This window comes from Bos indicus, chromosome 22 (genome assembly GCF_029378745.1).
Source record: "Bos indicus isolate NIAB-ARS_2022 breed Sahiwal x Tharparkar chromosome 22, NIAB-ARS_B.indTharparkar_mat_pri_1.0, whole genome shotgun sequence".
Classification (NCBI taxonomy): domain Eukaryota; kingdom Metazoa; phylum Chordata; class Mammalia; order Artiodactyla; family Bovidae; genus Bos; species Bos indicus.
Genome location: NC_091781.1, coordinates 9,547,585 through 9,563,110, shown reverse-complemented (window position 1 = coordinate 9,563,110; position 15,526 = coordinate 9,547,585). Strand labels below are relative to the sequence as shown.

The 15,526-nt window shown below is 41.5% G+C and overlaps 1 protein-coding gene across 20 annotated transcripts in view; it reads right to left on the bottom strand.

Moving 5' to 3' along the window:
• Positions 1-15,526, bottom strand: part of ARPP21 (cAMP regulated phosphoprotein 21) — a 164,064-nt gene that overhangs the window by 88,912 nt on the left and 59,626 nt on the right. For 13 of the 20 annotated variants that reach the window (XM_070777372.1, XM_019984570.2, XM_019984574.2 and 10 more), the window contains 2 exons: positions 2,531-2,639; positions 594-695 (listed from right to left, as the gene is read on the bottom strand). The exons of 1 other annotated variant lie outside the window; for it this stretch is intronic. In XM_070777372.1, coding sequence (XP_070633473.1) covers positions 594-695; positions 2,531-2,639 — 211 coding nt within the window. The remainder of the gene's footprint in view (positions 1-593; positions 696-2,530; positions 2,640-15,526) is intronic. 6 more of the 20 variants (XM_070777380.1, XM_070777382.1, XM_070777383.1 and 3 more) reach the window with 1 other exon arrangement.

Below are 15,526 nucleotides of genomic sequence, written 5' to 3'. Positions count from 1 at the left end.
GAGCAAAAGAATAAAAAAAAAAGTAATCCCAACCACATTTTCTTTGTTGGGATATGAACAAAAGAAATTGTTTTCTGATCATTCCCTTGAAAATGGGTCATGGAACAAATTTTATCTGAAAATGGGGTGGGGGAGGGGATGAGTATCTTTATTACCTTTGATATAATAAAGTGTCCATACTTGCTAAGAATGCAGAAAATTCTGTGTGTGTATGCTCAATTGACTCTTCTCTTGTTTTGGAATTCTTTCTTCTGCACAATGTTGGTCTGAAGAAGAAAACCACGTGGTATCTGTTGGCTAATACAAATCTGAAGAGCTTTCTGCAAAGCTGGCAACCTCTCTCCGTATTTAAGGTCTATTTTATTGACCCCAAATAGTACTTCGATATTTGGGAACACACACAAACCTCTGGCTCCTTTTCCATCACTTCCCTGAGTCAGGTCCTCTTCCAGAAGCACCTCTGGTCTGCTGCCCTTCGGCAGCTCCCTGCCTCCAGCTTCCCTCATTCCTATCAGCTTCCTGTCTGGGGAACGAGGCTGCCTTACTGCTGACGGAGGGACCGCACTCAAGAGGCAATGAAAACAACTACTCACATCATGTGCAAATATTCTCTCCCTCACTCTCTGATACTCCTCTTCTCTCTCTTCAATTGATTTACTTCGTCTGTCATCTCTAAATGGATGCATTCTGTTTTGCTGAACAGAAAAGAGAAATCAGGAGGGTTACCCAAGGTGAGCCGTTGGAAATCTGCAGTCAAGAAAAACTGTCAGCTGAGAGTAATAAATGTTCGCTTAAATAAATGGGGCTTGACAAGTCTCACTCCCTCTGGCCCCCGAGGAAGTCGTGGTGGGTGATGTGTGTGGGGTGTGTGCCTCGTGATGGCAGGGGTGCTCCTACTCCTGGCTGTTTCCTTGTTGGACGCAAATAGCTCGGTGTTTCTGGAAGGTAAGCTCTGAATGTGCCTCAGGCATTCAGCCCGGTTGCTCTGTGATGGGTTCTGTCTCCTTAGCAAAGATGTGACGCCCCAGGAGGAGGCGGAATGGTGGTAAGAAAAGAGGAAGTGGCGAGGCCAAGGTGGCCACGAGAATAAATGGCTTTGAAAACTTGTGGTCAGAGAAACAGGGCAAGAAGGGGCAGAAAGGAAGATGTGGATGCCATTTCTCTGCATCCTAATTTGCGTTTTTATTCACTCAGTGACTTATTCTGTGAATCGCAGCTGGGATAAAAGGAAGAACTGAATTCTAAAAGCCTGTCTGTGGATTAGGGTCAAAATCCAGAAAATAACAATTCAAAGAACCCAGCATGAGGCCTGCTCTTCCTCCGCCTTCTATTGGAGTCACTCCCTGTGTTTCTATCGCTTTTGCATCTTATCCCTGCCATTCCTCTCCCAAACGCCCCGCACTAACCACATCCATCCATCCATTCAACAGACATCCACTAAGTACACGACACGGGCACATGTGTCAAAGTCAACTCAAGCCACGGTGTGGTTCAGGGGTGGTGGTGGTGGGAGGAAATGAGATACAGATGATGGACAGTTTTTTTTGTTGTTGCCTTTTTTTTAAAGTGTCAGAGATGCACATACTGGCTCACAGTGACTCACTGTGGGTAATTAAAATAATAACTTGAGTGTGATGTAGATTGTCTTACCTTTCAGCATTCTAAAGCAAAGTCATTTTCATAAAAGCTCTATTTTCATTGTCAGGGACAGGAAGCGTAATTGTAATGGCATTTGTATTACTTTCTATGGTTCTCCTTATCACTGAAAATGTGTTTTCTTTTGCCATTTACTTAGTTTTCTTCTTCATCACCCTGGAACCCACCCCCTCCACAGGGAGAAAAGTCTCTCTAGCCTTGTCGAGTTCCCGTGAATAAAGCTATTCTAGAACCATGTAATGTTTTGTTACAAGCAAAAAACAGGGAAGGAGGAAGTTCCGCTACAGTTCGTGCAAAACAAGCAAACAACTGACATGGAAGTTAAAACACAGGAAGGGGTGGGGGACTACAACAGAAACTGATTCTTTGTTGCGAAGACTTATTTTGGGAGTTTGCAAAATCCACCTGGCCTCACCATAACAAGGATTGTTGTTTACAGCTACATCAGTTGATCAGCGGTCCGTATTGACAATCCAGCGCAATGTGTGCAGAGCGGAAGGATAAAGCTGTAGGGAGGGGAACGACTGCCAGAGTTACACAGACACCTGGAAATGCGACTGACAAAGCTCTTCCCATCAGCTCAGAGCCTGCGGCACCCCGACCCCCCCAGGCATGCAGCAGAGCCTGCGCCAAGCACCACCCATGCAGCCCAACACAGAGCCAGCGCTGAAGCAACCATGACGTGGTCTTTTGCTACCCACCAAATGCCAAAGGGGTAGGTAGGGGTGGGGGGCAGGAGGTTGGGGGAGGGGGTTCTTTTCAGAGGCGGGGGAGATTTGGGAGGGGGAGCAGGGACAACAGAAGAACGACAAGAACATCAGGCAGCCCACCTTCCAAAACGACAACGTCACCACTCTCAAACTTGAGAACCAACCTGAGTGTCTTCTTTATCAATACTAGAGTTATCTCGCTTCAAGATAAACCGCTTCTGGGATTCTTCACCTTTTTCATCTTTTAAATGTTCACAAAACCTTTGCTCTGGTCTGCCAGCAAAGTAAAACATATCAATAAAAAAAGTTTTTTCCCCTGTTTAAAGTTATTTCTTAGTGTTTTTTTTTTTTTCCCCCACAGTGGCATTCAAGAAAAAGTTTACACATGGTTTTGAGACTAGAATTGCTGGCAATATATAGGGAGGTAATACTGTGTCACTTCACATGTGTTGTTAGGATACCTTTGCTTTGTTTGTTCACCATGGTAGAAGTTAAAACAAAATTTTAAAGGCCTGCAAATATATAGTGTGTATTTTCTATTTTCTATAGTTATTTTGACCTCTGTCAGTCCTGAATTTCATTAAGTCCCTACCCTTATTCTCTATATATGTTTAGAATTTGGGATTACTACATTAAAACTAGGAGAATACTTCCTATTATGTTTTCCCTTTCGAGAGCTTTCTGAATGTCCAGTGAGAGAGGGCTGTCTATGAATTTTTTCCATCTTTCTTTAATGACAGATGCCCTGGAATCTGGCTCCAGCAGCGTGACATCCTCGACCATGTCTTGTAAATCAGTTGAGTAACTGGGGGAAACTGGAGATGTTTAGCTTAAACAACTTAATTCCTGATTAGCATGGGGAAAATGTTGCAAGCAGTTACATGGTATTGACTAGTCAATTGACTTTTTAAAGATCCTCTTAATCATCTTGTATTATTACAGGAAAGGGCTCCAGTACCCTGTTCATTTCTCACCAGCGTCCCTGCACACCAGAGAACTTGGTGAATGGCTTGTGTGCTGGTTAATCACAGAGGACTAAAATGTCCATTTCTAGTATAGAAGCAGTTGTAATTGATGGCTCTCAAAAGGTGTCTTTCAGGTCTGATGTATTACTTCTGAAGCCACATGGGTTTTCTGTGCCCCCCTGGGTTCAGTATGCGTTCAGGAAGCCAAATCACTGCATCGGTTGTTTAATATGAATGGCTAGTAAATAAGAGAATCTCATTGTTTCCTTATAGCTCCAAAATAAGCAAACAACACTTAAAAAACAAAGGAGCAGTTTAAGTGTATAATTCAAATCTTGTTGAGAAATATTGTTTCCTTAAAAACTCATTCATCAATTATTATAATACTGGGGAGCAGACAAAACCAGAAAACTGAAATAATACCAGTTATAGCTTCTGGAATCAGATATAATTTCTGCATTCTTTTATTCAGTCTTTGCAATAAAACTTTGATGTAGGAGAAACAAAAAAAATTTTTTTTTTTGCCTCTTTACAGATAAAGAAAGAAACTATCCCTCAAGTGACTCTTGACTCCAGTTTATATATTTTCCCACTAAGCCACAGGCATCAAACAGCCTGCTTACTTCCTTACAGAGAAGTGAACAGTCTCTCTCTGCTTACATTGTACTCAGTCGGCTGGAGGGCCTCACACCTCAGGATAAAGCACAGAAAACCTGCATCATATCATCTTCAATATTAGTGTAAATGTTATCCACCAGAATTAACATGGAATAAGATACAGCTGTCTGGATGTGCGGATATGACATTTTAAGATCAGAGCACTAAGGAGACGGAGTAAATTTGCACTTTATAATGAAAAGATCATTGACAGTAAAGAAGTTAAATATATTTTGGTGGAGCCCAGTCACGGGGCCCTTCAATCACTTATAACACTATAAAGTCTGACAATATTATAATAGCCTGAATAGCTACAGGTCACTGTAAATGAGAACAATTCTCCAGGAGTTTTTTTTAAAGCTTCCCAACATTTTCAACCACTCAGACATTGTTATATACATATTTTTATGTAACAAGGGAAATTAAGATATTAACTTGAACATGAACGCTAATAGTAGCAATGCTAATTAATCCTCTCCTAATAGCAAGTGGAGAGTGAAAAAGTTGGCTTAAAGCTCAACATTCAGAAAACAAAGATCATGGCATCCGGTCCCATCACTTCATGGGAAATAGATGGGGAAACAGTGGAAACAGTGTCAGACTTTATTTTTCTGTGCTCCAAAATCACCGCAGATGGTGACTGCAGCCATGAAATTAAAAGACGTTTACTCCTTGGAAGGAAAGTTATGTCCAACCTAGATAGGATTTTCAAAAGCAGAGACATTACTTTGCCAAAAAAGGTCCATCTAGTAAACGCCATAGTTTTTCCTGTGGTCATGTATGGATGTGAGAGTTGGATTGTGAAGAAGGCTGAGCGCCGAAGAATTGATGCTTTTGAACTGTGGTGTTGGAGAAGACTCTTGAGACCCAACCAGTCCATTCTGAAGGAGATCAGCCCTGGGATTTCTTTGGAAGGAATGATGCTAAAGCTGAAACTCCAGTACTTTGGCCACCTCATGCGAAGAGTTGACTCATTGGAAAAGACTCTGATGCTGGAAGGGATTGGGGGCAAGAGGAGAAGGGGACGACAGAGGATGAGATGGCTGGATGGCATCACTGACTCGATGGACTGAGTCTGAGTGAACTCTGGGAGTGGGTGATGGACAGGGAGGCCTGGCGTGCTGCGATTCACGGGGTCGCAAAGAGTCGGACACGACTGAGCAACTGATCTGATCTGATCTGAATAGCTCTGAGCTCTGAACATCTGATGAACTCCAGTCAGTGAAATGATTGGAGAATGGCTAAACATACAGATCTATTTCTTGTATTTGTTGTTGCTGCTGCTGCTACTAAGTTGCTTCAGTCGTGTCCAACTCTGTGCGACCCCATAGACGGCAGCCCACCAGGCTCCCCTGTCCCTAGGATTCTCCAGGCAAGAACACTAATCATCTGTAAATATTCATTTATAAATGAAATGGCACTCATGAACATAAGATGAATTTGCTTAAGACTCAATTCTCCTTTTGGATAAGGAAATGGCAACCCACTCCAGTATTCTTGCCTGGAGAATCCCATGGACAGAGGAGCCTGGTGGGCTAAAGTCCAGAGGGTCGCAAAGAGTTGGACATGACTGAAGCGACTGAGCACGCATGTAAAGTGCTTTTTAAGGATAAAAATATTTAGAGTGAGATTTCAGCATACTAACCAGAGATGGACTGCAAGTTCCATGTGGGTAGGGATCTTGCTTTTTTAAATAGTGTATCCTTGGTGCCTAGAACCATGCCTGGCATTGGGAGGCATTTGGTTGGGTGAATAAATGACTCAGTGTATGAACGAATGAAAATTTAGCACAGCTGTATATAAGTCACAGTAACTCAGGGACAGATCAAAGAATCACTAAGATCTGTGGTCATAAATTCATAAATGTTTAAATTGTATAATAGAACAGAATAGAGTTGAGTTAGTAGGAACATAAATTCAAATTCAGAACATTAGGAACATCTTTAAAAATCAGATTTATGTTTGACTGCAAGCTGACCAAAACTAATGGTGTCATTAAAGAAAAGGTATTCACACTGGAGAAAAAGAGGTGGAAATGGGAATTTTAACTTTTTTAGGTTTGGGAACTTCTCAGTTTAAAGTGTCATCACAGTTACACAAGAGCTATTTAACCATTATTTTTGAAACTTCATTTGCATTTCTTCATAGTGCTGGTTTATTTTTATTTCATAGCAGGACATATTCAGGAAAAACACATCCATCACTTAAGCAGGGGTAGTCAAAGGAGCTTGTCTGAATCAATAATGTAAATATTATTGAGAGCAATGATATTTGTTACTCTGATATAAATTATGCAAAGGGTATCATCCACAACTGTTTTCAAAAAAATTTGTATTTGAACATTAGAAATTAATAGTACAAATAACTAATCATTTCTTGACTTACCAAAAGTGTTTTGAAAGATTATAAAGTAACCATTTGAAGTTTGCATAAAAGGAATAAAATAAACATAATAAGATTTTTCCAGGTTGACTTTATAGAGACTTATCTAGAGGTAAGAAGTAATTTTCAGTTTAAACTCATGCAAACTGTAGTTTATGACTGAAATATTACATGTGACTGCACTAAAAATTACCAGTAATGCACTGTTATATTAAAGCTTTTAAAAATCCTTTTAACCACTAATTTAACATCATAGCAATATTATTTCTTAGCCACAAAATGAATGAAACTGCAGTAATATGGTATGGACCTTCATTTAAAACGGTGATGAATTACTTTCAGTGGATCAAGATGAGGATGTAACTCTAAGAAAAACTCCTCAAAGCTGCAAAAGGTCACAGTATTTATTAAATGAACGATAACTAGAGTTTACTATGTATCTCATGGCCACGCATTATACTTGCCTGCATTTTTTAGCATATGTGTTGCTGAAGCAACCGCTACATGCCTACATTATTTTTCCTGGAAGATTTTAGTCCATGAGTTATTTCTACCTGTTTATCATTACCAAAAAGCAGAGAAAACAAATCTAATGTTTCTTCTTGATTAAAAAAAAAATTGTGTCTTCCCACAATTTATAGCAGGTATCTACTGTGGCACTCATTGCTCACGTGTGGAGGACAGCAGTGGCATTTCCAGTCTGTCTTGGGATCCCCTAGTCAATCCTTTCAAAAGTCTGAACCAACTCCTCACTGTTTCTGATTAGACAAAGCTCATGAATTGAGAGGCAGTATGGCTGAGCACAGGGACTTCCCTGGTGGCTCAGGTGGTAAAGAATCTGCCTGCCAATGCAGGCAGGAGACGTGAGTTTGATCCCTACAAGATGCCCTGGAGGAGGGCATGGTAACCCACCCCAGTGTTCTTGCTTGGAGAATCCCATGGACAGAGGAGCCTGGCGGGCTACCGTCATGGGTTCGCAGAGAGTCAGACACAACTTAATGATGAAAAAATAAAGGCTGGGTGAAACACCATTGCATCAGACTACCAAACTGTCTTACTCAACTGGTTCCAATTTTAGTTTTTCTCTCACCTGAAGCTTAAAAAAAGATGAGCGTGCTTTATTGCGTTTTTTTATCTTTTTGATCTAGAAGTATTTTCAGTGGTTTATTCCCGCTGCCAGTTTCTTGAAACCAAATATATACTTTTCTTCCAAACAGTTCAGCTTAATCACTCCCCACTTCCTCCCCCAACATACACACAAATGAAGAATTCAGTTCTACTAAATGCAGAGGAGCATCAAGGGACATCTTTGAATTTCACCCTGAATAATGGAAAGATGGTCATCAACATGCATACATCTTAACAAAGAAATGTGGCTGTGCACAACAGGATGAAATGCTTTATGTGTAACATTTGTCGAAAATATTTTAATAGTCACACATATTAGAGAAGTCGAAGTGGCCCTGTTCCCTTCACATGGGAAAATATTCAGTTACAACATTGACACAGCTTTATGTGCTCAGTTGCGTCCGACTCTGCAACCCCATGGACTGTAGCCCGCCAGACTCCTCTGCCCATGGGATTATCCAGGCAAGAATACTGGAGTAGGTTGCCATGACCCCCTCCAGGCACTTCCTGACCCAGGGATTGGACCCATGTCTCTTTCGTCTCCTGCATTGGCAAGTGGATTCTGCTGAGACACCTGGGGAAGCACATTGACAATTGATATTTCTTATTTATAAAAAAAGTCCTACATTCTTCTTTACATATTTTATAGTTTCCACTTTCATCCTGTCCTTTTGATTCTCTTTTAAATGAGACACCACCTTACAAATTCAGTATTCTAGCATTTAAGTCTGGAAACCAAACAGCTTCAACCAACAAACTACAACTTCTCTTTCTACTCTGTACCTCAATTCCATTTTTCCTAGAGACATAGTGATACGCTCACAGCCTCCCCAGTAGCAGAAATCTTAAGATTAATCAGACACAGGAACTACACCAAGAAGATTCATTGCAAACAGGCTCTGGCCTTCAACTTCCTCCAAGTTACAAGTGCTAACATGACTGCTGTTCCTCAAGGTGGATCTAGAAGCAACGAAGGGAGCCTGCAGAAACTGGGTCTAGTTCTGCTGCCTACAGGAGGCCAAGCTGCAGATGGAATGAACCAAGTCACCATAATCTGTCTCCCTCCAAAACTACTGTACGTATAGGAAAATACCCTATGTAGTATTTATAGTAAATACTATAAATAGTTCATGTATAGTGAACCTTCCTCTGCTGCTGCTGCTAAGTCGCTTCAGTCGTGTCTGACTCTGCAACCCCATAGACAGCAGCCCACCAGGCTCCTCGTCTCTGGGGTTCTCCAGGCAAGAACACTGGAGTGGGTTGCCATTTCCTTCTCCAATGCATGAAAGTGAAAAGTGAAAGTGAAGTCGCTCAGTCGTGCCTGACTCTTCTCGACCCCATGGACTGCAGCCTACCAGGCTCCTCCGTCCATGGGATTTTCCAGGCAAGGGTACTGGAGTGGGGTGCCATTGCCTTCTCTGGAACCTTCCTCTAAACTGCTGCAAACTGTAAAATACAGATAACGTCTTTACACACTTATACACCTAGGCTGGCACTTACACTCCATGTGTTTACACACACATGTACAGAGTCCTGATCAAAATGTTCCTGGCTCCTCCAGTAAACTCTGAATAGAAAAAAGATGGATCTGACGTATAGCCTGTACTTCCCATGGAAAGTATGGTACTGAATGTCTGAGAAATGCTTGGCCCTTGAAAGAATTGAGAAAATGGGTCTTATCTCAGTTCTAAGTTTTGCCAGGACAGTTTATAATCCAGTGTGTTCTGTGGTTCTGGAGTTTTGCATCACAGTTTTAGTATTCATTTTTGTATTAACATTAATTGAGTTCTCTGTTACTTTTTAAAAAATTAAATGTAAATTAGGATTTTGTTTTTAAAAAAAGAACAACCAAAAAACAAATACAATGGGTCTGGTCTCAAAAGGATAGTGTTTGGTTTGTTTCTTGCTTTTATCATCATTTGGGGTTATTGATTCTGTTCATGTTGATTCTTGTTCTCCAAACCTCAGCCGTGGCTGAGCGACAGGAGCGGTGGATTTCAGGCTTGATCTTCTGTGAATAGATCTGATAAGATCAAGACATGAATCTCAGCCTAGCTCTAGCTGCCTAGAATGCTGTGAGTTAGTTAGCTAGATACTTGGAGTTTATTTTTAATGCATATAAAAGTTCTTTTTAAAAAAGTTACATTCAAGATATTAATATTATAGAAGGTACGTGCATGTTTCATTCCAAAGTTAAACAGTAAATTATACATTCAGTACTCAGAGGCCCATAAATAATTTCACATTGTGAAAAGAACATGACACACTTTATTTTCTCTCCTCAACGATGTATGTCTATCTCACCTACCGACTCTGGTGTTGTCCGAGGTATTTGAGGAAAATGATATGAGAAAACACACTGGAGAGAAGTGATATGCGGGCTGACCGTTGTTAATAAATAAGTCTTAACTTCAGGCTGGAGTACTGTTTAAAGAAGTAGGTTGTGTGTTTAGGAAAAAAAAAATTGTCATGGTTTTCTTGAGAGGAATGTAATTCTTCATTAGGTTCCTGACCTTTGGCTTCAAGTCAGATGATTTTCAACACTCTTCCTATAAACAGTGTAGAGTAAATTTGTCCTGTTTAGAAATGACGGGATACCAACCAACCACTCAAAGAGTTTCCAAGAGGCGCTTGGAGACAGCAATACTAGGTCCTCTTCAGAAGGTTACTAAGCAAGCATCGGCTCAGGACGCTGCTCAGTCCTTTCCCACCGCTGCTCACATTCCAGCCAAAGGAAAAGAAGAAAAATAGACGTGGGAGGAAGAGCATGGGTCTTTTGGTTTGTCTTGGTATAAATGCACTTTATCACCAGCCGGGAGTGAAGCGGTTAAGGCTCAAGCACTAAAGATTCCCACCTTCAACCTGAGCCCCTTCAGGAAACTAAGCAGAACGGACGTCCCTTGACCCTGCCGGGTTGCTGGCCACATCTCACTAGTCTTCCCCGAGAGGGTGGCCGTCCCCGGGTCCTATTCACACGGAAGTCAGCATGCCTCATCTCAGGGATGTTTAACCAAGTCAACTGGGCTCAACTGCTTCACCCAGAGAGAGGCTCTGTTTGGCTGAATCAGAACAAGGTTCATGGTTCTTGAGATTTATCAAATAGCTAGCTCAGTGGATCATCCTTGGGGCAACAAACAAGCAAACCACGGAGGTCACTATATACCACTCCTCATGCTTGGCCAAAACCCACGTCCACACTGGGAATCAGGCACTTGGGCTCCTGAGCACTAGACTCCTAAGTGTCACCCTCAGCATCTGCCTTTGAGTCCTATTCTTGTTTCCTGCTTTCGAGGACCTGTAACCTCTCTCCCCAGCAGACCTACTATTTCTTTCCTTGCTCTGTGCTCTTGGACTAGGGGATTGGAGGCAAACACAGTGGGACCAAGTGAAAGACAAAAGAAAAATATGTTCAAGAGATGACAACGTTTTAATATGAAGATTTTTTTAGAACTAGTTAAACAGGTGCTCTGACACATGCAAAGGCATTCAGATATACATGGGATTCTCTCTGCCTATGACTGATCTTGGCCCTTTGGAAAATAGTAGGGAAAGTAGAAGGTTTCTAGTCTTCAAATGATACACCTTGAACATGCATCTTTTCTCTCGGAGGGACAAAAGGAGAGAGAGGTGTAGAAATTGTCTAAGAAAAGAACAATGAACTGCTCTGGGCTACACAGGTAGAAAAATAAGCAAAAGAGAGAAAGTGAAAATTAGAAATAGACACAAAGAGAAGAACAAAGCTTCTCATAAAAAAATAGACCCATGTATTTGCAGCATTTACACATATATATTTTAAAACACGGTTCATCTTTTAACCTCAATCCTAAACATCAAAAGTAACATGGGACTCCCCTGGTGATCCAGTAGTTAAGAATGAAAGGGACATGGGGCACGAGTTCAATCCCTGATCCAGGAGCATTCCATGTGCCACAGGGCCACTAAGCCCACGCACCACAACTACTGAAGCCCGAGTTCTAGAGCCCCTGAGTTACAGCTAGTAGAGCCCACATGCCTAGAGTCTGTGCTCTGCAACCAGAGAAGCCGCCACGATGAGAAACCCACAGTGAAGAGTAGCCCCCGCTCTCCACAAATAGAGAAAGCCTGTGGCTCAGACGGTAAAGCGTCTGCCCCCAATGCGGGAGACCGGGTTCGATTCCTGGGTCAGGAAGATCCCCTGGAGAAGGAAATGGCAACCCATTCCAGCGCTCTTGCCTGGAAAACCCCATGGACAGAGGAGCCTGATAGGCTACAGCCCATGGAGTCGCAAAGAGTCGGGCACGACTGAGCGACTTCACGTTCACTTTGTGCACAGCAACAAAGACCCAGCACAGCCAAAACTAAAAATAGACTTTAAAAAGTAGCATGATAGAAAGTAAATGCATTTTAATTATCACTTGCAGTACCAAGGTGCACACACCCTAATACCTCTGCCCCAGATTTCCAAGGGGCTCATCTGGTGTTGCCAAATAATCTGACAGTTAACAGAGAATTCCAACAGAAAAAAAAATTGTAAATGCTAGAGATGAAAACATACTTCTGGCCATACGCTGGGGAAACAGCGCCCAACTAAAGCAGAAACAGGACCGAGCCTCAGTTCAAAAACTCCATTCGTTATTTTACCAAGATGACAGTGCATTCTAAGCAGAGGCATCACCAATCATTCAGACCTGCTTTGCGGGCTGAGTGTTGTGCTGAGTGGCTGAGGTGGCACGTGCTCGCCTGTCCTCTCGCTGCTTAGCCCTGAGAAGCGACGAGGACACGGTGGTGCCGGGGGAAGGTGACTTTTCTTCGCTAACTCTCCATAGTGCATCAGTTCACTTGGAAGAAGGCACCTTTGGGGAATGAATCCCAAATGAACACAATTCTTATTTCTTCCTCTCTCTGGATGACTACACTCTTAACCCCACACTCCTGTGGCTATGACATGAAAACATGCATTTGGACAATTGAGTTGCTTGGAAGAGTAATTTTGTGTTCACACAAAGGACAGGCTCATCTCCTACACTGACGTTACCCGTAAACATAGTTTTTTCATTCTTGAAAACACCGATTGAAACGGAGTATAGGAAGTTTCCACTGACTGGATATCACTCCCTCTAAATTCTGCATATTTTTCCCCAAATATTGCACCTTGTAGCTGTGATAAAGAAAATCTGGCAAACGCTGTCATATGGGAGGAAGTATCTGTTATTTACTGATACCACTGAGTGAACCTTCAAAAAAATCTTCTCCCTCAATGATTATTTCTTATCAGACCACAAAAGATTTAGGAGTGGGAATTCTCAACCAATCCAGGAGATCTTGAGGATGTCCATAGTCTGGGTTGTTTTGCCTTAAAGAGAGTTAGATTACTTAGTAACATTGTTCTTGGCATGAGACACACTGGGTTGAGATTCCAGCCATGCTGACCATTGCTTCTCTGGAGGTCTAAAACTGAGTCTAGCATGCAAGCTTCAGTAGTTCTGGAGCCCTGCAGGACATGGAATCTTCCTGTACCAAGGATCAAACCTGTGTACTTAATGTTCTTCTCTAATGACTTAGGTTATATGTTTGCTTTTAATATTAAATGAAATACATTAAATAAGTTGTAAAGTATCCAGTACAATTGAACAAGTAGTATGTAATGCTATTATAAGTGATTATAACTATCTGAAAAGTCTGAGATTTTTTTTCCATCATGAAAGGATGGATGGATTATATTTGAAGATATCAGAGAAAATACTAGAAGTGACTGTAGTACACACGCATGTGTAAATATAATCCCCACAGTCTGTTGTCATGACTTAAATATTTTGAACTTCAGGTGGGACTATTTTCTCTCCATGCAAAAGTTAGTATTTTCAAGACACATTCTATAGGCACTAAACTGCAGACAATCTAGAAAAACAGGAATTCTGGAAATAAATCCCAGCCAATATCTAGGTGACAGGCATCCACTTCAGAGGACCACCTTACAGGCCAGTATGGTCACTGAAAACGAAAAATTAAAAAAGGAAGTGTTTTCCCTTCCTCAGCCCTTCAGTTCATTTTTGTATTTTCCATCCAGGTTTTCTGCATTTCTCCCAATCTACAATGACATTTATGGAGAAGGCAATGGCACCCCAGTCCAGTACTCTTGCCTGGAAAATCCCATGGACGGAGGAGCCTGGTGGGTTCCATGCAGTCCATGGGGTGGCTAAGAGTTGGACATGACTGCGTGACTTCACTTTCACTTTTCACTTACATGCATTGGAGAAGGAAATGGCAACCCACTCCAGCGTTCTTGCCTGGAGAATCCCAGGGACGGGGGAGCCTGGTGGGCTGCCATCTATGGGGTCGCACAAAGTCGGACATGACTGAAGCAACTTAGCAGCAGCACAATGACGTTTAAACTATGCATCTCCATGCATTTGTTTTGGGGTACCATTAAAGCGTACACATTGAAACAGTATCTCCAAAACACAAAACCCACAAGGAATCATCTGAGGAATTTCCATCTCAGCCTCCTTCCTTTATAGAAATGGAAACATTTTCATCTAATAATATACCTAAGCCAATATGGTCCCCACAACCATCATAGGCCAGTTGTCCTGATGGCACAACTCTCGAAATTATCAGAGTCAAAAATACGTAAGACACCTAGAACCTGAAGAGATGTTCTCTTTTGAACTTTAATTCCATGAAAACATGGCAACAGACTTTCAACGTCAAATATAATTTCCCACAGAACTACCTTCCTCCTTTGCTAAAACTGCTCCAATTGATTCAGGTCCTGAAAATGTGACTGGATGCTATTTACAAAAGGACATTAAATTCATCTTTTTCTCTTGTTCTGAAAGATATTAGCTTCCCCCACCCCCATTTCAATCCCTGGCAAGAGCCACTCAAATCAAGGATGGCCAGAAAGGTGTCTGGAATAGAGTGGTGGGATTTGACCCAGCTGTGGATGAAAGATGATTAAATTCAACTCTTCAGGAAATACCCTGAGTGTCCATGACATACAGTCATTCGTCTTTTTTGTTTGGGAGTCACAGAGTGGGGACTAAATGTTGATGATCAAAGGCAGGAACTAGACAGAATGCCTAGCAGCCCAGCACTTTGTTACAGGAACAATACCTGAAGGTGTTCCCTGCTCAAGTTCTTCTGCTCTTCCTCAAGGCATAAACACGTGCCATCTATTGGAAATTGGTCATTAAAGGAAAAAAAAAAAAAAGCTAGTGTTCTTTTGCAAGTGAAGAAGTCTGATTATATGATGCTCATTAGCAGAAAAGAAAAGTTTTAAGGGACAAATTATGTTCTCCAGTGGTATTTGGAAACTTGCAAGAGTCACAAGGATTCTGAGAAGATTGGACCTACAGAACTTTCTGAAATAAAGGGAATGTTCTGTATATTCTCTAATAGGTGCACCTGAAATATGGCTAGCCTGACTGAGGAATTGAATCTTGCAGCTTAAATTATATTTCAATAATTAATTTAAATAGCCATATGTAACTAGTGACTACTATATCAAACTGATTGCAAGTTTAGAGCCATTGCTGAGTCACCAAGAGCCTTTATACAAAGAGTGTTTTATTTTCTCAAAAACTGTTTGACAAGGAAACAGGTCTCAAACATGTGTATTAATATTTATGACTATGCGACTGCAAAATCAGGGTGAATTAAACATAAATGCACCGTCTCTCCTAGGTGAAACCACATCAATCTATTTGATCTCTGGGCTTTCCCACGTCTCTTATGGCCTTATACAGAAAGAATTAAAAGGACAGCAATGCTTGCCTAGTCTGCAGTCAGTGTGTGCCTGCGTTATAGTATCTGAAAATCATAAGAAAAACCAGAATGAAGAATGAAAAACAGCAACAGCAACAACTAGGCATATTTAATAGAGAGGGAAGGATTAAAGGACAGTGACCTTCCAGTCCTACTCCTGTTCAAAATAGGAGGTCCATGTGCCAACAATCAGATAAAGTGGAAAGTTGATAAATTTTAAGATGTATTTTGCCCTCACAATAAAATGCAACCACCAGGACCCAAGACTTCTGAAGCTCAAGG